The following is a 25754-nucleotide window of genomic DNA, read 5'->3' as shown; positions in this document are numbered from 1 at the left end:
AGACATGAATTTTTGGAAGAGACCAAAGGTACCTGGGGAAAAACTGACTCAATATCATTAGCCTAGGCCGGGCGCTGTGGCTCACGCCTGTAATCCTAGCTCTTGGGAGGCCGAGGCGGGCGGATTGCTCAAGGTCAGGAGTTCAAAACCAGCCTGAGCAAGAGCGAGACCCCGTCTCTACTATAAATAGAAAGAAATTAATTGGCCAACTGATATATATATAAAAAAAATTAGCCGGGCATGGTGGCGCATGCCTGTAGTCCCAGCTACTCGGGAGGCTGAGGCAGAAGGATCACTCAAGCCCAGGAGTTTGAGGTTGCTGTGAGCTAGGCTGACGCCACGGCACTCACTCTAGCCTGGACAACAAAGTGAGACTCTGTCGCAAAAAAAAAAAAAAAAAAAAAAAAATATCATTAGCCTTAGGGAAATGCAAATCAAAACCACAATGTGATACCACTATATATTCTCTAGGATGACTATAATAAAAAGATAATAGCAAGTGTTGTTGAGCAATGTAAAGAAATTGGAACACTCATACATACGTTGCTGGTCAGAACATAAAATAGTTTAGCCACTGTGGAAGACAGTCTGGCAGTTTCTGAAAAGATTAAGCATAAAATTACCATAAGACCCAGCAATTCCACTCCTAGGTACATATCCAAGAGAAAATATGTCTTCATACAAAAACCTGTACATGAATGGTCATAGCAGCATTCATAATAGCCAAAAAGTGGAAACAACTCAAATGTCCATCAATTGATGAATAGATAAATAAAATATGGTGTAACCACAAAATGGAACGTTATCTGGCAAATAAAAAGAATGCTATACAACATGGATGAACATGCTATACAACATGCATGAACCCTGAAAACATTATGCTAAGTGAAAGAAACCAGTAACAAAAGACCATATATGATTCCATTTATATGACATGTCTAGAATAGGCAAATCTATAGAGACAGAGAGTAGATTAGTAGTTGCCCAGGGCTGAGGCAGTTGGGGGGAATTGGAAGTGACTGCTGATGAATAATGGGTTTCTCTTTGGGATGATGAACTGTTCTAAAATTGTAGCAGTGATTGCACACCTCTGTGACTAAATTAAACCATGGATTTGTATACTATAAATGGGTGAACTGGATGGTAGGTGAATTATATCTCAGTAAAACTATTTTCTGAAAAACAGCTTGAAGGAGTTTTTCATTGGCCAAATGTGGGACAATTTGCAAATCAAAAAGAATAATGTTAATTTATTGTAACTTTTTTAAAAAGCCCATGAGACTATAATCAAGCTCAAAACATAAAAAATGAGGGGAGGAAAAAAACCCTCATTTTTACAGCGTGGTAAATGTAGAAGTAATGTTAGATTAGAAAATCATCTTTTTGCAAACCAAAATGTAACAATTAACCAAGTCAAGGATTACTAATGGATGCTAAGACTATTGGGAGACATCTTGTCAGGGGACAGGATATTCACCCAGAGTTCAGGTATTGCCCCACAGATTACTTTCTAATTATAAGAGGGAAATTATGGATTTATAATGGAGAGATTAAACAGTTACCACCATAACCAAGTGATCAAACATCGCCAGTAGTGGAACTACCGGACATAGCCTCCTAAGTAGTATTCTTTACAAAAATATTAACCTAACTTCCTGCTTACAGGAAACACAGTGGATACTGGAACAAGATAAACACCATGAGGAAATAATCATCTCCAGAATGGTGGGACATTATACAAAACAATTGACCTGAATGCTCCAAAAAACATTAATGGTATGAAAAAAAACCAGAAACATGTTATTGGAAATAACTTTTCTAGATCAAAAGAGACTAAATAGATAATAACAACCCAACAACAAGAATCTTGATTGGATACTGGAGCAGGCAAAAAAAAAAAAACTATTTTGGGGGGTAGTTGTAGAGAGTTGAATTTGGGTTGATATTAATAATACAAGAACCTTGACTGGATACTGGAGCAGGAAAAAAAAAGAGCTATAAAAGTTATTTTGGGGATAGTTGGAGAGAGTTGAATGTGGGCTAATATTAGATGATATTATAGCATGGTTGTTAAATTTGAGGGGAGAGATGACATTGTAGTTGTGTGGGAAAATGTTTTTATTAGGAGATACATGCTGAAGTAATTACAGGTGAAATGTTATAATGTCTGTAGCTTGATTTTGGTTGTTTAACAAAATCTATATTTGTATTTATAGCTATTTAAAAAATGTTATTATAGATAGGTTTTATTCTTCTTTTCCATAATATTCTCTAAGATATGTTTTGTTTTTTTTTTAAATGAACCATTTTATTAATTTAGTTTTAGTGACGGGGTCTCACTTTGTTGCCCAGGCTGGAGTGCAATGGTATCATCATACCTCACTGAAACCTCAAACTCCTGGGCTCTAGCAATCCTCCTTTCTCAGCCTCCCAACTAGCTGGCACGTGCCACCATGTCTGCCTTATAGCTAGCTATTTGTATAAGGGGGTGCACTTGCAAATGTGATGAAATGTTAATAATCAATGAAATTGTGGTCGACAGCCTCCAAAATGGCACTCAGTGAATCCTGAGCTTCTCTCCTGGAATTAACACCTTTGTGCAATCTCTTTCCCTCGAGTATGGGCTGGATTTAGAGACTGGCTTCTAGCAAAGAGCATGTGGGATGTTACTTCTGTGATAAGGTTACAAAAGACTTTGGCTTCCATCTTGGATGTTTTCTCCCTAACTTGCTCACATGGAAGCTGGCTACCATCTTGTGAACTGCTCTATGGAGAAGAGGCCCATCTTCAGGGAACCCAGGGAGGCCTCTGGCCAACAGCTGGTGAGGAACTGAAACCCTCAGTCCAGTAGCCTGTGAGGAACTGAATCCTGCCACCAACCATGTGAGTGAGCTTGGAGGCAGATCTTTCCCAAGTGAAGCCTTCGTGTGAGACTGCAACCCTCTTGACACCTTAACTGTAGCCCGTGAGAGACCAGAGGACCCAGTTTAGCAGTGCCTGGGGTCTTGGCACACAGAAACTGTGGCATGATAAATGCTTGTTCCATTAAGCTGCTATGTTTTAGAGTAGTTTGTTTTGCAGTAACTAATTCACTAAGTAAAGGCTATATCCACTGTACTCTTCCAACTTTTCTGTAGATTTGCAGTTTTTCTCCCTGCAGGGAGAGTCTGGCTAGCACACTGCTGCTGCTGACACCATGGCCACTGCATGCTAAATGCTAAATGCTGCCACTGATGACATTTGATGGTGTTGCAGTAAATTATTTCTTTTCTTTTAAAGGCTAGTCAAGTGAAGCAGTGGGAGTGGAGAAAGAACAAAGGAATCTGTAACTGGTTGTGATCGATTAGTTGTGAACACCTCTGCATTTGGACCAGCCCAGCAAATTATTTCTTAACTGACTCTGAGTGTCTGATTCACTAGGTTGTGCCCAAGCTCCAGCTTCCAGGGTGTGGGGCCGGAAAGTAACTGACCCACTCAGCTTCCATAGTGGGAATTGTGGCCCTGCCTTCTGCCAGGTATATAATGGGGGATTCCCCTCAAATAGGGAGGTTATTCAGATACTGGGTAGACCAAAAGAAACAGAAAAGAAAAATAAATAGAGGGATGGAGAAAGAAAGAAAGAAAGAAAGAAAGAAAGAAAGAAAGAAAGAAAGAAGGAAGGAAGGAAGGAAGGAAGGAAGGAAGGAAGGAAGGAAGGAAGGAAGGAAGGAAGGAAGGAGGGAAGGAAGGAAGGAAGGAAGGAAATGAAAAGAAGAAGAAAGGAAAAGAAAAATAAAGAAGTAGGAATGGAGGGAAGAGAAAGAGGAGAAACATCTACTATATTCTTTTCTACTCCCCAGCTTCCTGGAAAACCCACTGCTGTAAAAGAGGATTAGATCAACAGAGTTCCTGACATAATTCTTGGAAACACATCATAGGAAGTCAATTATTACCTCTTTCTATCTCTGCTTTTACCGTCCTGCCATTATCAACCCTGTCTGTCTGTGTCTCTTTAAAGCCCCAAGAGAGATAATCTGATTGTTGGCTGTCACCGTTTAATAGAGGGCATTCATTTTGGTCAGAACTTTCACTCCAAGCTCCTTCAGAAGATCTAGATTGGCCAATAGCTTGGATACCCTTGGGATCAGGACTCCGTCCAATCCATTCATTTGCCTGTGAGGTGGTACCAAATATAGCAACTTCTGCAAAAGATCCCCTAGGTCAGGGACTTCTGTAGGCATTTGGAGTCTTTCATAAGTGGACAGTATAGAGGAATGAACTTTACTTGGATTTTACTTCCCTACCTCATTCACAGATTGAGACTTGTGCAGAGGAAGCTGACTTTGGGTGAAGACAATGAGTTGATATGGGACATGAAGTGAAAGTGAGATTCCCAGGTGGTGCTGCTGCCTGTGGCCTGTTGGAGACATGGAGCCAAAGTTAGGAAGTCAAGGCTGGAGATGAAGGTGGGATGGTTGGTCCTACGGATGCAACAGTTAAAGCTACAGATAGGGAGGAGATTTCCATAGGCATGGAAGAGAATGTAAAGCTGGAAAAGCCAAGTGCAGTTGCTGTAATACTATATTCATTCAACCATTTTCACCAGAACTTTGGAAATTTGTATCTGGAGTAACTGGGTAAAGTAAATGGGTTTTGCCAATTGTATGGTACCAGGCTGTATCAGCATCTGCATGCAACCCACAGACTTCATGTCTAACATTCACATTTTATGATATTGTCTCATCAATAAGCTTCTTAAAGTTGGATAATTTTTTGAGCTGCAAATGTGGGACTTCCCCTTGTATTTCCTCCTTTCCCCTCCTCAAGCAGGTAGTAGGCTTTGTTTTACTTTCCTCTGGGAAGGTTTATGGCAGGCTGAAAGCAGAAGTTGCCTGCAAAACATTTCCTTTCCTGGCTTTGTTTTCAAAAAGCCTACCCCCCCTGAGGTGCCTTAGTGTACAGGAAGGAAAGGGGACAGGAAATCTGAGCAGGCAGTGGTGGATTTGCCCCAGTTTGAATGATTGCTTCCGGCTAGGGGAGAGGTCCTACAACAGCTAGGACCTGTGCCCTGTTCTCTGACTATACTGCAGGGGGGTGGCCAGACCTCAGAGAGGAACAGCCAAGAGGTTCCCAGCATCACCAATAGCCATAGGTCCCAAGGGTGGCATGAAAGCTAGTGTTCTATTAGAACTGAGGGAACCAGGTCAGTTGGGACACTGGTGGCCTTGGCAATGACCAGTGATGACCCATAAGTGCAGGGTGTTCCTAGGATCTCCAAGGATGGCCTGAGGGAGAAAATCCTATACATTTGGAGTAGAAATTAAGTTGATTTGAATAATCTATCCCACGATGGAAATTCTTTAAGTTGAAAGGAATGAATATACTGCATCAATAATACTGCCTTGTCATCTTTGTCCATATAGCTTTCTTATATACAGGATTTTAAAAAATAGATTCACAGTAGAATTACTGATTGAAAGGGTATAGACATTTTTAAGGCTTTTGATACATATGGCCTAAATGCCCTATGGATGGATTGTGTCTTTTCCCATTTGGATTTTAAACCTAGAACACTGTCTCCAGTGGGGGAGGGGTGGGCTGGAAGATACACTGGTACCCTATTAGGAAGCCATTGTAGTATTTCATATGAGATATGAGGAAGAGCCAAAGTGAGAGTGTGGCAGTGGGGAAAGAGAGGAAGGGAAATTCCAGTATCATTCAGGAGATAATGGCAGCAAGCCATCTCTGCTAATGAGAGAAGTAGTGACAAAGAGGCAACAACAAGCATCCCCTTACTAATTTACAGCTTGAAAATCTGAGTAAATAAAAATCCTATCAACTAAGAGGCAGTGTGGTTTGGTGGAAAGTACTTGTATTGTGGATCTAATTAACCTGGTTCAAATTACAGCTCTCCCAACTAATTAGCTGTGTGGCCTTGGGCAAGTTGTTGAAATTCTCTGAGCCCGTGTACCTAGATCTCCTTATTTGTGAAAAGGCATAGTAACATTTTTGTCTCCTGGGTTACTGTAAGGATTAATTGTGAAAATGTTTTTAACCACCTGGCCCATTGAAGAAATTAATGAAAGCAAATAATACTGATAGAAGGAGTCCAGACGGGTAAAGAATATAGTTGGTTTGAAATCCATTGTGTTTAAGGTGCACGAAATAGACTTTATCTTATTCTTTTATTTTTTAAGGGACTAAAGGTATGAGAGGATCGGGGAAACAGGGAGGGTTGATTGGGGGTAAGACCCTAGAGGCAGTGGTGCAGTTCTCCAGTATGGCCACAAGGTGGAGTCCATTTGTCCACTGAGCACCTTCTCTGTGCTAGACTCTGCCTTCCAGAAGCTCCCTGACTTGTAAGGCTGGAGGATGTAGCTTGGTTGGAGAGCAGTTTGTTTTTCTTTACATTACTGTATGGTTTTAGGCCTTGGCCTGATCAGGAAAGTTTCTTGAAGGATGGCCCCCAGTATTTTCAGAAAGCAAGGCCCCAGGTATTTACTGTAGTATCAGGACCAGTGCCAGGTTCACTTGCACATTGGATCTCTTAAGAGCCAACGTACTTTTCTATTTCTGAAAATGCGCTTAATAAAAAGGGAACATTTAACAGAACTCAAGAGATTTCTTGGGGCCTTGGAGCAAAGCTCTTCTCTACCTCCCCCCACCTGTTTTTTTAAATGAAGACTTTGACACATTTAAAAAAGACAAAGCAGGCCAGGCCTATAATCCCAGCACTCTGGGAGGGAGAGTTCAGAGGATCACTTGAGCTCAGGAGTTTGAGTCCAGCCTTCAAGAGCGAGACCCCATCTCTACTAAAAATAGAAAATAATGCCAGGCATGGTAGTGTGTGCCTATAGTCCCCGCTACTTGGGAGGCTGAGGAAAGAGGCAGGAGGATTGCCTAAGCTCAGGCATTTGTAGTTGCAGTGAGCTGTGATTATGCCACTGCACTCCAGCCTGGGTGACAGAGTAAGACTCTGTATTAAAAAAAAGAGAGCTGACTGAAGGCACAGATCTCTGCAGAGAGTGTTAGCAAACAGTAAACCTCTCCTATCCAGAGAAAATAAGGAGGCTTATTAACAGGAATTACACTGCTGTCAGCCATTATTAGTCTAACTGTATTTTGAACAAGCAGGACTTGTGAGTTATAATCCTAACAGCAACTTTAGTTTTAAATGCCATAATCCCTTTGGGGGGGTTGGTAATTCATCTCCTCCACCTGCATTAAACTCAGCAAGCCCCATTATTTTTCTGGTCACTTTTTTTTTTTTTTTGAGACAGAGTCTCGCTTTGTTGCCCAGGCTAGAGTGAGTGCCGTGGCATCAGCCTAGCTCACAGCAACCTCAAACTCCTGGGCGCAAGCAATCCTGCTGCCTCAGCCTCCCGAGTAGCTGGGACTACAGGCATGCGCCACCATGCCCGGCTAATTTTTTGTATATATATTAGTTGGCCAATTAATTTGTTTCTATTTATAGTAGAGACCGGGTCTCGCTCTTGCTCAGGCTGGTTTCGAACTCCTAACCTCGAGCAATCCACCGGCCTCGGCCTCCCAGAGTGCTAGGATTACAGGCATGAGCCACCACGCCCGGCCTCTGGTCACTTTTAATTAAAAAGAGGTCATCACTTTAAATCATAAACAGGCTCAATTTAGCCTTTATAATGTCAGTCCTAGGTGAACAGAAGTCCAAACATAATTTTAAGCCTTCTCCCTACAAGGGCCTGCTATGGGATGTGGGCATGTGGAGGAAGGTGTAATCTATCTTCTGCCCCCAGCTCCAGACCTAGGCTCCTTCACCCCAACTTTCTAATCCTGTTTTGGATCCCTCAGGATTATAGCCTGAAGAGGTGGCCAGGAACATTTTTACCTGATTGGTACTGTAGGAAGATGGCTTCGTGTTCTCCAGGCCTGGGGAGTTTTAAAAGGTGTTTAAAGTCAATTTTCTTAGAGAATTCTCTTTTGAGAACCCTAAAACTCCTGTTTTCATCTGGGTTCCCTTACCCTGTACTCCAGCAGTTCCTCTGCTCTCTCTGCAGTCCCTAAGAATCCATTGCAACCTCAACCTTTTGGCTGAGATTCCATTGCTCCTCTAGATGGCCCTATTGGTGATTGTCTAAGACAGCCTCTCTGGCTCCATTTCTCACACCCGTACCCCAATGTGGCTTGAATCACGCCCATGAGACTCAGACACTGGGAGTGCACACCCTCCCCCCACCACGCCCCTGCCAGCAGCAGCTCTTCACTCTCCTTCCAAAGCAGCTCAGCAGTCCACCTGTTGCCTCTAAGTTTTCTGAGTTGGAGCGAGACAGTCATCTGCCCTGCCTCCAAATGGTAGGGGACACATACCAACTTCTTCAAGGGCCCTGGTTGAAGCCCCTCTGTGGGGGGTTGGGGGTGGTACTAGGAATGGGAATGTGCTGATCTGCTTAAACCAGTAAGAGACTCTCCTGGTGCTGGGGGTGGGGTCATGTCAACCCAAACCCCATGACTGAAACATGCAAGGGATGATTCCCCCCAAAACAAAATCAAGGTGCAGCAGTCCCAAATGGAAGAAGGAGGGAATGCCACACACTTCCCTGAGGGCCATCTCCTTCTCTGAAGCTTGTCGTTATTTTCCCAACTGGGTACAATGCAATGGGCAACAAGATAGGTGTGGTTCCTGCTGTCATGGAGCTCACAGTGTAGCTGGGGAAACAATTAAGTACACAAATAAAGATAATTACACATCGTATTGAGTACTAGGAAGGAAACAAATGAGGTACTGAGAAGACAAATACGGATGTCTTATTTCAGATCGTGTGACCAGGGAAGGCTCCTCTCAGGAGGTGACGTTAAGCTGAGGCTGGAAAGAAGGGGAGGACTGGAACTCCTGATGTGCACAGCTTGAGAGCGGATGAGAACCTAGGCGAGGCCAGTGAGGCTGGAGTGAGGTGTGAGAGCCACCTGCATGAGGCAGGAGAGGCGGGCAGACTTCCTGGATCTGAGTGTGGATTCCATCTGGGTGCAGAGAGGATTAAAGGGTGAAACTTAATCTGATTTCTGTTAAGATCACTCTAGGAATAGGGGCACTCATTTGCAAGATGCTGCATTGTTGAGGTGAATGATGGCAAAGACCTAGACAGGGTGCCAGCTGTGGAGATGTATTTTAGAGGTGGAATCAGTGTAACTGGCGGATGGGATGGAGCAGGTGGGAGGTAAAGAAGAAAGTAGAGTGACTCCTCAATTGCTGATCTCATCTTGAGTCGTGGTGATGGGGCTGGGTGGGAATTGGAGGAAGGTGAGTGGCTTGAGGCCACCCAGCATCCTTAGGTCCAAATGGTGAGTTCCAACAAAAGAATCTGATGGCTGCCCTTGAGTCAGGTGCACCTGGCCCATTAGTTAGGCTGAGAGAGGGGAGGCACACAGGGACCAGTGTGTTAGGGCCTGCATGAATTTGTTTCAGTCTAAAAGAAAGGAGAAAATAAGCATGTGAATAAGTAGAACACAAAGCATTATAAGGTCTGGAGTAGATGCTATTGGGGCATCATCCTAGCCCCCCAGCTGTTGCCCTTTCTCTAGAACCTGCTCCACCCGCCTTGGGGTATGGGCCAGATACAGTGGATGGCAGAAAAAGATTCTGCTATAAAAAACATTGCAAACAAACAAAAAAGAACAATAACAACAATAACAGGAGAAAGAGATGGAGTATGTCAGTAGTCACATCCTTGGCTCTGCACCCAAAGAATTTACAGTCCCCAAATGACTTTTGTGATATTACACCTGCTTCAATTTCTCATTTACTCCAAGTTACCTCATTGTTTACTTTGTTAATCTGCAGTGTTTTCCCCACATCTATTAGAATAGCTTTTAAAAAGGTTTTCAAGTTACTTTTTGTGTGTATTTAAATTTTCTGCCTACTTGGTAATCTTGCTGCATCCATAGAAACTTCTCCATGAAAACTTCTTCATGAATCCTTGTTTGTGAACCAGACAGGGTATTCTGGGACACTAATGTCTACTAATTTACTGGTGTAATTATATCTCTATATCTGTGCTAACGAGAGATATATAAATATATGAATGATAGAGATATAAAATTCATCCATTTTCTCCTTCCATCTTAAAAGATTATTCACTGTTTTTCAGCTTGATGACTTGGGACAAATTACTTAACTTTCAATTTCGCATTTATAAAATAGCAATTACAATAGTGCCAACCTCACTGGGTTCTTCTGAGGATTAAGTGGGATAATCTGTATAAACCACTTAGCACAGTGCCTGGCACTTAGTAAACCAAGCTCTCAATCACAGTTGGCAGCTATCCACTTAAAAAGGAATGAAGAATATCTCTAAATACTACCATGGAGGTGGGGCATGGTGGCTCATGCCTGTAATTCTAGCACTTTGGGAAGCCTAGTTGGGAGGATCGCTTGAGGCCAGGAGTTTGAGACTAGCCTGAGCAACATAGCAGGACCGTGTCTCTACAAAATATAAGAAAAATTAGCCAGATGGGGTAGTGCGCACCTGTAGGTTTTACAATCCTTAATGTATTAAAGCAGTGGTCCCCAACCTTTTTGGCACCAGGGACCAGTTTCATGGAAGAGAATTTTTCCACAGACCAGGGTGCAGGGATGGTTTGCGGATGATTCAAGTGTATTACATTTATTTTGCAGTCAGACCTCTCTGCTAATGATAACTCTGTATTTGCAGCCACTCCTCAGCTCCACTTCAGATCATCAGGCACTAGATTCTCATAAGGAGCAACCTAGATACTTCACACATGCGGTACAGTAGGGTCTGTGCAGCTACAGACTCTAATGCCACCGCTGATCTGACAGGAGGCACAGCTTATATGGTGATGCGAGTGATGGGAGGAGCTATAAATACAGATGAAGCCGGCCAGGTGCGTTGGCTCATGCCTGTAATCCTAGCACTCTGGGAGGCCGAGGTGGGAGGATCGCTCAAGGTAGGAGTTTGAGGCCAGCCTGAGCAACAGTGAGACCCTGTCTCTACTAAAAATAGAAAGCAATTAGCTGGATAACTAAAAATATACATAGAAAAAATTAGCTGGGCATAGTGGCGCATGCTTGTAGTCCCAGCTACTCGGGAGGCTGAGGCAGGAGGATTGCTTGAGCCCAGGAGTTCCAGGTTGCTGTGAGCTAGGCTGACGCTATGGCACTCTAGCCCAGGCAACAGAGTGAGACTCTGTCTCAAAAAAAAAAAAAAAAAATTACAGATGAAGCTTCCGGCTGTCTTTCCCACTGCTCACCTCCTGCTGTGTAGCCTGGTTCCTAACAGACCACAGATCAGTACCAATCTGTAGCCCCCGGGGCTCGGGAACTGCAGTGTTAAAGGCATAGCATCAATAGCTGTTGTCATAACAAAAAGAGAGGCAACCAGATATGAAAAGCCTCCTGCTAGAACACATTACTACCCAGGAAGTAGTCTTGCAAAAACATTGAACTTGAATGGAAACGAGCTTCTAGTTTCAACAACCACATTAAAAGCATTCAAAGGGGAGGAGAGAGGAACATGTTAGATGATGCCACCACAGAGTTGTAATCAGCAAAATCTAGACTGTGGGATATTCTCCAGGCCAAATGCCCTGCTGAATTCAACAAATCTCGATGAAAAAATTTTAAAGGGGTGGGGGAAATATATGGACCAAGAGACATATCATTCGATTGTAGATTCTAATTCAAATCAACTCTTTAAAAGTTATAACTTTATTAAGCATTGAAAATTTGAATTCTGAACAGCTATTTGATTATATTAAAGAATTATCATTAATGTTTTTGAATATGATAATAGGATTTGGAGGATTTTTTTAAAGCCCTTTTCCTGTTAGAGATGCATACTGAGATATTTATGGATAAAATTATATGATGTCTGGGATTTGCTCCAAAGTAATGCAGGAGAGGGATGTGGATGGTAGTGGCATTGGGCAGTGGGTGATGAATACTGCACAGTAAGGTTCTTTATGTTATTTTGCTTACTTTTGTGTGTATTTTTAAATTTCCCTAATAAAATGTTAAAAAAAAAAAGGAAGAAAGAAAAAATGTGAGGGAGCAATACTACTACTACTACTACTACTAATAAAGTTAACAATGGTATCCCCTCTATTTCTAAACCCTCATCTCCTGGGTAGCCCATTAATGTAATAAGATTCACAAACTAGCAGTTCATTTGGCCAGTCAAGAACTTTTCAGGTACATTTACAATAACTTCCTATTAATTATTCAGACAACTTAAAATGACCTCTTTAAGTTAAATGCTAATTATTTTGATTAGATTTTTTCCTAAAATGTCTTAAATCCCTCCCTGCCAGAGGAAATTGAGTAGTAACATCTTATCTGTTTTTATTTTTTTAATTGTGTGACTCAGAGTCATTGTTATGAAACCTCAGGCACTGTCAGGTGTACTCCAGCCCTGGGGGCTATTTCATTATCTTGGGTTATTAGTGCTAATTCAGAAGCTCAGAGGCTTTTATTCTCTTCTAGGTGGCAACTGCCCATTTCCGCCCTTCCTGCTGTGGTCAGCTTGTCTGCTTCCCTCCCAGATTGTGCTCTAATCTCTGCTCTCCCTTTCACACCTCTCATCACAGCCTAATAAAGTGCCCTGCACACAGTAAGCACTCAGTAACCACTTATTGAGTCGGATGAAACCCAGGAAGACTGGAAGTTTGCCAGAGGAAACAAAATAATTAAGCTTGTTAACTCATTAACCTTAATTTTAGACACATCCCTTAAGCTCCTGAGTGTAATTTGGGAATTCATTCATACCTGAGTTCCAAATAGTTGAGGTTGTCAGGAATCTGGCTGCTGAATTAAATGGGGGTATGGCTCTATTATATATTAAAATGTGTGTTTGCAGGCGCGAATAATTGCTGCTAATTTGTGCAGCAGGAAGAATAAAAGTAGCAAATTGATAATTTCTACATCTATAATGAAGAATATGTACCCCCAAATGTGTACAATTGTTATATATCAATTTTAAAAAAGAGAATAGTCCTTGATTACCTTAAATACAACCCCTATGTTCATTGTAGCATACCAGTGTATGAAAGTATTATTTATGAAAATCAAAGCTACTTGTTGAAATTCAAACACATTTTTATAAAAGAAGACATATTTTGACTAAAACAAAATTAGGTAAATCGAGTGGAAGCCAAAAAAAAAAAAAAAAAACCCAAAAAAACCCATAATCTTTTTTTAAAACACCAAACCAGATCCAGGACATAATTTTTTTTTTTTGAGAGTCTCACTCTGTTGCCTGGGCTAGAGTGCCATGACGTCAGGCTAGCTCACAGCAACCTCAGACTCCTGGGCTCAAGCGATCCTCCTGCCTCAGCCTCCTGAGTAGCTGGGACTACAGGCATGTGCCACCATGCCTGGCTAATTTTTTCTATATGTTTTTAGTTGGCCAATTAATTTCTTTCTATTTTTAGTAGAGACCGGGTCTCCATCTTGCTCAGGCTGGTCTCGAACTCCTGACCTTGAGCGATTCTCCCGCTTCGGCCTCCCAGAGTGCTAGGATTACAGGCGTGAGCCACCACAGGACATAATCTTAATTAATTAATTAATTTTTTATTATAATCTCATGACATATTAACATAATCTTAATTTAATCACCTTTTCCTACTAAAACATTTTAACTATGTTTAAAAACTACTAAAGGTAAACTAGGAGATACACCTTAAGTGCAGGTTTCATAGGCACTTAATTATTTCTCACTAAATACAGTTTTGCTCAGGCACAAAACTTTGGAGTCATGCTAGATTCCTCTTGGTCTCTTCTCAAATACAATCTACCCATAAATCCTGTCAGTTGTATAATACCTTCATCTCAGTACCTCCACTGCTGCGCCATATCCAGGCCACCAGTGTCCCTCTCCTGAGCTTTGTATCAGCCTCTTATCTGGTCTCCTGCTTCCACCACTGTGAGTTCTGCATCCAGTTGCTGGAGTGATCATTGATGGAGAGCAGTTTCATCACCGCTCTTCCTTGTTCAGTACCCTCCAGGGGCCCCCATGACACACAAGTCCTCATGTTGGTCCCCTGGCCCCTGCCTGCCTCTTGGGACTTATTCCTCCACGCTCCCCCTCAGTCACTCTACTCCGATCACATGGTCCTCCTTTCTGTTCTTTAAACACACAATAAATATTTGTTGAATAAATGAATGAATTCTATAATAGTTATAGTCAATTACAATTTGTACATGCTGTGTGCTAGCCCAGCCCAGAGGTGCTCTCTTACCCAGCTGGCATCAGCTGCTGGTTCTCACACCGTACTAGGTATCAGAATCATCTGGAGGGCTTGTTAAAACTCAGATGGTTTGGGATGGCCTAAAAATTTACATTTCTAAGTTTCTAAGGGATGCTGATCCGGGCATAGACTTTGGTCTAAAGATTCTAGCATGGAAGACCAATTGACCATTCTGAGCAGAAATTTGGCAAATTTTGACCTGGTATTCCTATATGCCTCTAGGGGTGAACAGATTAATTGCAGATGTATTGGGGGGGGGGACCGTAGATCTCCTTTTTTGACACTTAGCCACAGGGTGGCCCCCTAGCTCCAGTAATTCCTCCCTCAGGCCCCCAATTAAAACACCTTTTGTTATTTGGAGATGTTCCAAGCCATTTCTCTTAAAAAAAAAAAATCAGCTCTAAGACCAGGAGTTTGCTATTTACAAAAAGGGCAGGTGCTCCATGGGACAGGGTGGTGGTTTTCTCAGTAATGTAAGACTTGTATGCTCTATTGGAAGTCACTGCGTCTCAGATGGAAATTAGATCTGTAAGTAGGAGACAACATTACATCGGAAGATGAAAGGAGATTTCATTTTAGCCCACAAGAAGGGATCATGCGCAGGACAAACTTCTACCCCCATGTAGCCCATGGCGCCATGCACACAGTGGACACTCCACAAGCCCTCACCCCAAAGCCTACCCCAAACTGCTGTCATTGTGGGGGAGAGGAGAGGACCTCTCCTTCAGCTCCCAGCTGCACTTCTCCAGCATCTTCACCTCACTCCCAGATAAGGGGGCTGGGGACCAGCAGGAGTGAGTGACAAGGATAGGGACCAAGGGCCTAGCAATGCTGCCTTCCCGGGCTGTCACACCTGGCCTGGCGTTGGAACCTGAGAGGGGCAGCTGGGCTGGCAGCTGACAGCTAGAGTGCTGAGTGCTGGAGAGCTGCCCCGGGGAGGCACCGCGAGTGGGCCCAACCTGTGGGTCCTCCCTCTTCAGCCCTGCGCACTTGCTCTCCTGCTTCTCTTTATCTGTAGAGCGAAGCCCAATGTCATACGTTAACAGAGCCTGGAAAAGGCATCCAAGTGAGAATGTACAAAGGTTAAAAACAGCCTTCCATATTATAAGGGTGCTCCACTCCCAGAAAGATAATGGCGACTGTAAAATCCTTAATGACTCTTTTGTCCATTAGTCAGATTCTTCAACAACATAGTCTTAGCAGCTTAAACATAATCACATGTGAAGAGGCAGTGGCTCTTTTTTCTCAATGAGGTCTTATTGAGGCAATAGGCAGACTGCTTTGGGTACTACTGATAATTTTAATCTTTGTTTCAGTTTAAGGTTTTTGAGACCTTTGCTTCTTCTCACAAGTATCATTACTTTAATTTCTTGGTTTTCCACTCATAAGAGAGAGAGAGAAAGAGAGAGAGAGAACAGGGCAAGTGCAATCAAATACTCAAATAGCTGTAAAACAAATTTTGCTCAACAAAAATGGTGACAACATAGAAACAAACTCACTGGCCGGTAGGCAGGAGCACCGTGAGAGGGTTTGAAGTATTTATTCGTTCATTCACAACAGCCTGCATCTGTCATGTGCTGGGCACTTAGGGGAACCCGGACCTTGTCTGGAATGGGGCATGCGTCCTGTGAGCAGGAGCTGTGGCAGACCCCGCAGTGTGGACACTCAAGGGCCCATCTAACTCCTGTCAGGAAGATGTTCCTTCCTGAGCTATAAGGCTGAGACCTAGAGAGTGCTTTCCCAGATGTCCTTGCAGGTCTGCCAAGCAGAGCACCTGCATGAAACTCAGAGCCTCACGTCCACCGGGAAAGCGGACGCGCGCAACACGGGATAGAGCTACGCTGGGAGAGCAGATTAGAGAGCTCTGGGGGAGGGTCCACTGCCTGGTTCCTAACGTCACAGGGGTGGGGTGGTGGGCAGCAGCAGTGAACTGCTGTCAGAACAGTTTTAGAGCTCTTATCTGTATGGTTCCTGGCTATTAGCAACCCACCTGTGTTTCTCTCTCTCCCAGAAATTCTGTATGCTCTTTAATAATACCCTGTAATCAATGCTTTTCTGCTTTTGGTAGCTAGATTAGATACTGTTGTCTATAATTTGGACCTCTTACCAAGAGAGTACTCTAACCAAATCAGAGATACTTAGCATGGGCTCAAAAAGAGGTGCCTTGACAGTATTCTCTCCAAGTCCCCTGCAGTTGTGAAAGTCTGTTACACTTTCTTGTAGTGCTTGTTCACAGTTCCGACTCCTTTCTCTGTTGGCCCTAATGGTTATCAGCCAGAGGGTCATCCCTGACTGCTGGATTGTACCCTCCGTTCCCTCATCCAGTTCCTCCAAGGTATTCAGGTTGACATCCAGCCTGAAACTCTTCCTTGGCACTTTTGTGGCACCTCTGGCACTGTCATTTGCATGTCTTTTGGCAACTATTGCCATGAGAACACAAACACCGTGGAGAAGCAAACATGTCAACTTGCATGACTCAGAATGAAAGAACAAAGCACAAGTGTGCAGTGATGCAGAGTTCACAGTGTAGCACGCCACGGGGGCTCTCGCAGGCTGAAAGCACAGGATCATACTTGCCCTATGGGCTATTGGGTGTTGCAAAAAAATCTGTGTTGACTCTATCCTTTAATACTATGATTTCTCACATGAGCAGCTCTATCAGCTTTGCTAGAACAATATTAAGTGTGGTATACATGCTTTTATTGTACAAAAGGGCAGATGGCAGGAAGTTTGAACATAGGGAAGTTGAAAGCCACCTGGAGATACTTTTGTAAATAACACTAACTAGAGGCCACATGGTGGCTCACTCCTGTAATCCTAGCACTCTGGGAGGCTGAGGCAGGCAGATCATTCAAGGTCAGGAGTTCGAAACCAGCCTGAGCAAGAGCGAGACCTCGTCTCTACTAAAAAAAAAAAATAGAAAGAAATTAATTGGCCAACTAAAACTATATATAGAAAAAATTAGCCAGGCATGGTGGCACATGTCTGTAGTTCCAGCTACTCGGGAGGCTGAGGCAGGAGGATTGCTTAAGCCCAGGAGTTTGAGGTTGCTGTGAGCTAGGCTGACGCCACGGCACTCTAGCCCAGGGAACAGAGCGAGATTCTGTCTCAAAAAATAAATAAATAAAAATAAATAAATAACACTAACTAGACAGGGAGAGAAGGCCCCTGTGCTAAGAAAGGGGCATGACGGAGCAGCCCAGTGGTTTGCAGCCTTGGCTGTGTATTAGAATCACCTGTGACTCTAAAATGCCAATATTCCAAACTCAGACCAGTCTTTGTGGGTGGGGGATTCTAATGAGGCTTCAAGGTTGAGAACCACTGGATAGAGCTTTCTACTCTGCCCTATTGAGCCTCATGAGTGTGCTTTTTCTCCGCCCTCCAGTGTTGTCTGAGGCTTCAGGCTAAGTAAACACATAGGTTTTCCTAGTTAGTAGCATTCCTGGCTGGAGATAAGCTTCTCATTCAAAAGACTGTCTCTCCTAAGAGAACTCAGGTACTTCCAGACAAAATTCAGTTATCATTTTTCATTTTTTTGTTAATTAAGATATTTTTACATTTTTGTTTTTCTTAATAATTTAACTTGTCATTGGCTACATCTATGGAAAGGTTGGGGCATCTTTGATTCTTAGTGGAACCACAGATAGTCAGCAAGGTGAAAAATGTAAATGATGGTTCTGTAATCATCCTCTTCGTAAAAACCAGGGTATGAATTGCATTGCATTTTTATCTAGGGCAAGATCACCTCCTTGGCAGACAGAGTACAAACAAGAGCAAATTTCTCCTCAGATGAGGTAATCCGCGGCTCCTCTAGTTAGAGATTTTTGAGCAATTACCTAGAATGGAGTTTTCCAGCAAAGACCCTGAGCCAGGGGTGCCCACAGATGCTGACAGCTCTAGTTCTTTGGTTCTCGAACATTCACATACTCAAGAATCAGCTGGGAGCTTGTGTAATGCAGAGTTCCTAGGCCTGCCACAATGCTGCTGACCAAGCAACTCTCAGCCTCAGCTGCACATTGAAATCCCCTGGGCAGCTTTAGAAATACTGGTGCTCAAGTTCCCCCAGCCCCCACTAGAAATTTTGCTTATATGCTTTGGGGTATGGCCTGGGCATGGGGATTTTCCAGAGTTCTCACAGTAGTCTACTATGCAGCCAGGCCTGGGAACCACTGGCAAGAAAAATGCCTCTGTGGACTTGTATTCCTATTTTCCTTTTCCTCTTGGAAAGTCTTTTTTCCTAAGTTTCTTCCACATTCCATCAGCAGTGGAGCACAAGAGTAGAACTCAGGGACCATCTAGTCCAACTCCCTCAGTTTGCAGGAGGCGAACCGACCACCCAAGGCCACAGGGCTATGCAAATGCAGTCAGCCCCTGGGTGCAGCCTCCCTCTCACATTGTCCTGCCCCCATTGTGTTGCCTGCTGGGAAACAGAGGGAATTTCTTATGAAGCAAAATGCTATAAAACATTAGAAATGAGGAATAATATAATCATATTATATTATTTGGTCCTTTAAAGATCTTTAAAAGTCCCCATCAATTTGTAACTTCATACTATCTTCCATATTTATAGAGTAATGCTGGTTTCCTAGGGGCAATTACTCATATTCCCAACAGGCCACAGATTGACTGAAAATGGGTGTGCTCTTGTCCCTAACTCTCACTCTCAGGGACAGATTGGATTTGGTCAGGCTGATGGACAGGCTGAGCTTCCAGGGAAGTATTTTAGCAGTTGATCCTTGCTTTTCTTTCCTAAATCTCCATGAATATGTATACATCAGGTATCTTGTGTGTATCAGGCTAATGCCTTCCATGGCCTACTAGCAAAGTGGAAATTGGTCAGATCAGGGGTTCCTGGACAAGAGACTTCTCAGCTAGCAATTTATTGAGGAAAAGGCCCTAATATGCCCACTTTCCTTGTGTGTAGGGGTGTGGGGGTGGGTGCTGCTAAGGAGGGCTGCTCCCCTTGGGAGCCCTGCAAGGGGGTGAGTATGTGTATAGTCATCCTAAGACTCATCAATGCCTTGCCAGTTTTTTCAGTGCCCCATTTTGTAGAAGAGAGTTCATTCTATAGAGAACAAACTGCTAACAGGAAAACCACCCATGCATTTCTACTGTTAGATTCAAGCCACCTGTTAGCATCATATCAGTGTCCTGGAGAGGCTCAATTCTTCATTTCATTCATTTCTCATTTCTTCCTTCCCATTGTTCCACAGACATTGATTGTGTGCCTGTTATGTCATAAGGTAAGTGATATAATAATAGTTTCAGGATTGGGTCACCCCGGAGGGAGCTGGGAATTTCTGGGCCTTGGAATTTCTGCTGGGCAGTCCCTGCCTATAGAAAGAGATTATCTGAGTGTTTTAGTGAAACACTAAAAAATCAGCATGAAATGATGAGTTTGTTGTCCCATATTTATATAAGTATATAAAAACACATTTGATTTCAGAATTAGAAGTACAAGTTTGCCAGTAATAAGCTCATTATTTGAAAGACTTGTTCAATTCTGACTAATACAGTGAAAGGAACTTAAACCTTCTAAAAGGAAAAACCCCAAATCTATAATCAGTTTATACAGAACTGGATAAAAATGATCCTGCTTAAATCACAAGAATGTTTATTCTCAATTCAAGAAAGAAATTGAAATACAATCTTATATTTATCATTCTTCATGATGACAAATGATAACATAATTCTAACGAATTGCTGACCAAAGAAGATATACAAATGGCCAATGAACACATGAAAAGATGCCCAGAATCATTAGCCATCAGGAAATGCAAATGACTATCCCAGTGAGGTACTACTTCATATCCACTATAATTTGAAACAAGATAATAACAAGTCTTGGTGAGAATGTGGGGAAATTAGAACCCTCAGGCACTGCTGGTGGAGATGGAAAATGGTGCAGCCACTTTGGAAAACAGTCTGGCAGTTCCTAAAAAAGTTAAACACAGTTACCATAACCCAGGAATTCCACTCCTACATGGAATCATATAGATATATACCCAAGAGAAATTAAATCCTAAGTATATGCCTGAGAAAAAGTACTCAAGAGAAATTAAAACATATGTCCACACAAAAACTTGTATGTAAATGTTCATGGCAGCATTATTCGTAATAGTTAAAAAGTAGGAACAACTATTAACTGATGAATGGATAAGTAAAATGTGATATATCCATAAAATGTAATGTGATTTAGTGGGGGAAAAAACAAAGTACTGGTACATGCTATATATGGTATGCTAAGTGAAAGTGGCCAGTCAGAAAAGTCTGTATATTTTTTTTTCTTTTTTTTTTTTCCTTGTTTTGTTTTTTTTGTCTTTTTGTTTTTTCTTTTAAGAAAAGTCTGTATATTTATGATTTCATTGATATGAAATATCTAGAATAGGCCATTCTATAGAGACAAAAGGTGGACAGTAGTTGTCCAGGGTTGTAGGGGACTGAGAGGGCAGAATGAGAGTGACTGCTAATGGATATGGGGTTTCTTTTGAAGGTGATGAAAATGTGCTAAAATGGACTGTAGTGCTATTTGAATATATCTGTGAATACATAAAAAAAATACTGAATTAGGTTCTTTAAAAGGCATAATGAATGAATTTTATCTCAAAGTTGTTCAATTATAACCTGTGAACAGTTGATGGGTTTTCCATGTGTGTCTAAGGTAGGATAAAGAAAAAATTGCAAAAAAAATGAGGATACTATTTTTTATATCCAAACAGAAAACCAGATCTAACTATTGCTTAATACCTTTGAGTTGAGAGACAGTGGTTTAACTCTGCTTCCCATAGTTCATGACAATTTAGAGAGATGTCTATTTTAATTGCATAGTTTTGTTTCTCTATTGCTATGTCACAAATTATCCCCACAACTCATCGGCTTAAAACAATAATAAACATATTTATCTCACACAGTTTCTTCAGGTCAGGAATTCAAGAATGGAGCATCTTGGTGGTTCTGGCTCAAGGTTGTAGTCCAGATGACTGTTGGGGCTGTAGTCATCTGAAGGCTTGACTGGTCCTGGAGAATCTGTTTCTCAGATGATGTACTCACATCACATGACTGGCAAGTTGATGTTGACTCTTTTTTTTTTGAGACAGAATCTCGCTTTGTTGCCCAGGCTAGAGTGAGTGCCGTGGCGTCAGCCTAGCTCACAGCAACCTCAATCTCCTGGGCTCAAGCAATCCTTCTGCCTCAGCCTCCTGAGTAGCTGGGACTACAGGCATGTGCCACCATGCCCGGCTAATTTTTTCTAATATGTTTAGTTGGCCAGTTAATTTCTTTCTATTTATAGTAGAGACGAGGTCTCGCTCTTGTTCAGGCTGGTTTCGAACTCCTGACCTAGAGCAATCCACCCCCCTCGGCCTCCCAGAGTGCTAGGATTACAGGTGTGAGCCACTGCGCCCGGCCTGATTTTGACTCTTGACAGACGCTTCAGTTCCTCTTCATAAGACTGCTTGAGTGTCCTCTCAACATGGCTGCTGGCTTCCTCCAGAGTGAGATCCATGAGTGAGCAAAGGTAGAAGCTCTAGTGCCTTTTATGACCTACCATGAAAGTCACCCATCCTCATTTCCACACTATCCCATTGTTTACACAGACCAGGCCTACTTGGTTTGTATATTAATAGAGACTAGACAAAGCATGAATACTAGCAGGCAGGGATCATTGGGGGCCATCTTGGAGGCCCCTTAGATATGTGCTTTAGTTTATCTCCCAGCTAGTTAAAATTTCAACTAGCCAACCAACAAACCTCAGGCCATTTTCCTTGTCCAGAATGTTCATTGTCCTAGTATTAGCATGGCTGAGCCTTCTTTCCTGAGCTGAACATTACAGTATAGTTTATACTTGGCTTTCACCAAACAATACCAGTGGCAAATGGGTCAGGAGAGTGGGGAAATATGACATAATCTTTAGAGCTGGAGTTGGCAGACTTTTTCCATAAAGGATAAGATAGTAAATGACTTAGGCTTTCTGGGACAAGAGGCAAAATCAAGGATATCACATAGGTTCTTATACAACAAATGAGAAAACTCCTGCCCTGTCTTGCCCTCACAATTTGCCTGGAGTGGGCCATCCCCAGTGATGGTCACACCTGACGCCCAGTTGGCATCAGCTGGAGACATTCTCAGGACAAAGAACCACTGGCCTGATGGGGAGGGGCTTGACCTGGGCCACTGGCCAGAGAGGTAAGGCAATTCACTGAGTTGCTGAATTCTAGGCTGAGATTCCACTGCTTGGAATCTCAACTGCAGTTGCCAACAGTGAAGTCCCCAACACGTAGGTGGTGGTGACAACATGGGCCCTGGGCAGGGTGAGATGTAGCCACCAAGCAGGAATGCTGGTGCTGGAGGAAACAGGGGCCAGGGTTGCATATGACTTTCATGGGCCTTGGCCCTTTTGCCTTCATGGACCCTTCCTCTGTTAAAATTTGTTAAAAGTTCTATTTTATAACTGTGTTAGTGCAAAGACAAATATAATCACTGCTAGGTTATGTTATTTTTCTTCTGATTTTAAGATAAATTATTTTCACAGGTTCCTAAAAGCATTGTGGGCCCTAGGCCCTGTGAGTGCTGTACCTCGTGGGTGAGTTGGCCCTGCTTGAGTGGGGGGAGACACCGAAGCGTGGTGCCTGTGGCTCACACGCTAGTGTGCTGGAGCAGTGCCCACAGCCATACAATAGGCAGTGGACTAGCTCTGGCCTGTGGGCGTAGTTTGCTGACCCTTGCTCTAGATGACCAAGGTGCAATTAGCTGAGAGAATTTGGTGGGGGTGTCACAGGACACCCGCGAAAAGACATGGTCATCCAAAGTGACCGGTATCCACTACAGAGAGTTAGACCTGCCAGCTGCTAATTAACCACCTCCTCTCCTGGATTTTTTTCCCATCTCACTTATGGAAAAGTACATAAAACATAAGTGTACAGCTTGATGAATTATCACAAAGCAAACACTCATCCAGTTTGAGAAGTAAAACATTGCTAGCACTTCCAGATGCCCCTCTCATTCCTCCCAATCACTTCCCTCTCCCTCCACCTGAGCCTATTAAACTGACTTCTATGCTCTAGACTACATTTTAACTTAGCACCTGGTCTAGGTTTATGGACATTCATCTGTTATATATGTTTACACAAAAGGCTCTTCTAGTTAGTTAAGTGTTTGGGTTAATCCATTAACCAGAATTTTTTTTTTTTGTCCAATTCCTCATGAAAAAAAATAAACTTTCTGAATAGATGCAGAACAGAACAGATAAAATGATTAAACCTGTATTTGATGATTAAGAGGATCTTGGTTTACAGGGTCCCCTTTGGGTGTGTGGGGAGAATGGGGTATAGTGGGATAGTGGACAGTGGCTACGTTTTGAACATCAATTCTCTTTATCTGGGATATATCTAGAAAAGGAAAAGATGTTATGATCCTATTTATGTGAAATGTCCAGAGTAGGCAAATCCATAAAGACAAAGTAGATTAGTGGTTTCTCTTCCGGGTGATGAAAATCTTTTGGAATTAGATGGTTGTGATGGTTGCACAACTCTGTGCATGTACTAAAAACCACTGAATCATATACATTATAAGGATGGATTGTATGGTATGTAGATTAAATCCCAATAAAGCTATTATTTTTTTTTAAAAAGTGAAGAGACACTGAATTGTTACCTCAGGATACCCCTGGAGCTATTTCTTCAAAGAAGGAAGACTTCTGAGCTTTGTGTATGGTTTTCTTTTCCCCTAAAAGCAGAGCTTGGGGATAGTTGTGCCCTGGGACTAGTTTACCTGTTATAAACCACACTAAGAGTCCCAAGGATATCATTTCAGTCTCATGTCTTGCTCTAAATAATCCTAAATCTACTAAAAATCCAGTCCAACACACTTTGTTATATCTCTCCAAAGATACATAATTCAGGTTTGAGAATCTGATTTGAGAAATTTTAGGATACTCAGCTCCAACTTTCTGAAAAGATGAAAAACCAGTGGGGACTCATGGCTGTCTTCCTTTGAGAGGAGGACATTTTATTTCAAGTGGCTTAAGATTCTTCCTCTTGCTATGTACTCTCTCACTCACCAAGAGTCCCAAGCAAAAGGGCCTGCAAGGCAAGGGCCCTGAGATGGGAAGGTGGACCAGAACCCAAACACCCAGGCCTGTCTATGCCTTTCCTGAGTGTGTGCTGGGAGTCAGTCCCTGTGTAGAAGATAGGGTGTTGCAAGGAATTAATCTGCATCCTGGATTACAACTTGGAAGGATATAGCTAAGGAGAGAAAATAGTGAATTGAAAGCTTGTTTTGTGAGAAAAGGACATTCAAGTGCATCCTAAAAGTTGTTTACCAAGCCCAGTTCCTTTTAAGCAGTTGTCCAAACATTTTTAGAACCAAATGTTCACAACAGATACACTCCTTAGTATACAGGCAGGGACGGGCAGAGGGGCCCACAAGTTGAGACAGGTCTTCCTCTCTGTCTCTCCAAGAGACAAAGGGATCAAATGCATGCATGCCACTTGTTGGGTCCAGACACAGGCTGCTTGGGAACCTTTCCAGCCACTGTGTCTGACTTGAGAGCAAACACCGACACTGCACATTCCATGTGGCAGGTGCTTTTCTGAGCACTTCATATATACTGACTCCTCTAACCCTTACAGTAGCCTATGCCATTGCTGCAATATTCTCCCCATTTTGAATATGACAGTGAGGCACAGAGAGATTATCATGCCCAGGGTCACACAGCAAGCAGTGACAGAGCTGGAACTGGAACCCAGACAGCCCATGTTCCTCCTCACTACACTGTCTCTGCTGTTTGCTGACATAATTGAAAGTTCCTTTGCGCAGGCTCAATTGGCCCAACAGATCAATGCTCCTCCTGGTCACCTGGGAAGAGGTGGCTTGAGCGTGTGGAATTGCTTCTCTTGATTTGGTTACATGGAAAAGCTGAATCACCAAGGACTCTCTCCAAACCTCCAAACTCTATCCACAGAGGCAAATCCAGGCAGCCACACTGGAGGGTAGGAATCCAAACGGTTGTTCCTAACAGGCTCCATCAGGCCCCTGGTCTGTGCATACTCTCTCCTCATCCTTTGGGCATTTGCCCAACAATTAAAACCGTTTCCTGTATTATATGAAGAGCTGGAAATGTCCAGGTCAGAGCAGGATCTGTTTCTTCAGAAGCCCCAGAGTCCGGAAACCAAAGCTTCCAATGTGAGTTTGCAAGATAATCCTGTTATTAGAGGCTTTCAGATTCCCTAATTGTGCTGGAATGTGGGGTTGTTGAAAATGAGATTAAATAAAAGTGGGCTGGGTGTGCTGGTGGCCATGGTAGAGACATGGGCAGCGCTCTCTTTCAGGGACTGCCCCAGTGATTCTATGGCCTGGGGCATTCATCCTTATTATTTCTGCTTGGCACTTGGCTGACAGGAGATGGTTAGTTAAGGCCTGTCAACTCAGTCGTCCTGACAAACTAACTTTGTGGAAGTAGGTGGCAAAACTGCACACTTTTTGCAAGAGCCCTGCTCGTGGGGAGTGGGAAGCCCTAAGCAGCCTTAAATTCCCCAGTG

At 42.9% G+C, this 25754-nt stretch overlaps 1 protein-coding gene across 1 annotated transcript in view; it reads left to right on the top strand.

Annotated features, from left to right (window-relative positions):
- LOC105871535 (uncharacterized) overlaps positions 1-25715 on the top strand; it is a 30886-nt gene extending 5171 nt beyond the window's left edge. Inside the window, exons 3-4 of the mRNA XM_012764936.3 lie at positions 1666-1776; positions 19431-25715. Coding sequence (XP_012620390.2) covers positions 1666-1755 — 90 coding nt within the window. The 3' untranslated portion in view covers positions 1756-1776; positions 19431-25715. The remainder of the gene's footprint in view (positions 1-1665; positions 1777-19430) is intronic.
- Positions 25716-25754: the final 39 nt, after the last annotated feature.

This window comes from Microcebus murinus, chromosome 3 (assembly GCF_040939455.1).
Source record: "Microcebus murinus isolate Inina chromosome 3, M.murinus_Inina_mat1.0, whole genome shotgun sequence".
Lineage (NCBI taxonomy): Eukaryota > Metazoa > Chordata > Mammalia > Primates > Cheirogaleidae > Microcebus > Microcebus murinus.
Note: the sequence above shows the minus strand (reverse complement) of the source record. Positions and strands in the feature narration are given on the sequence as shown.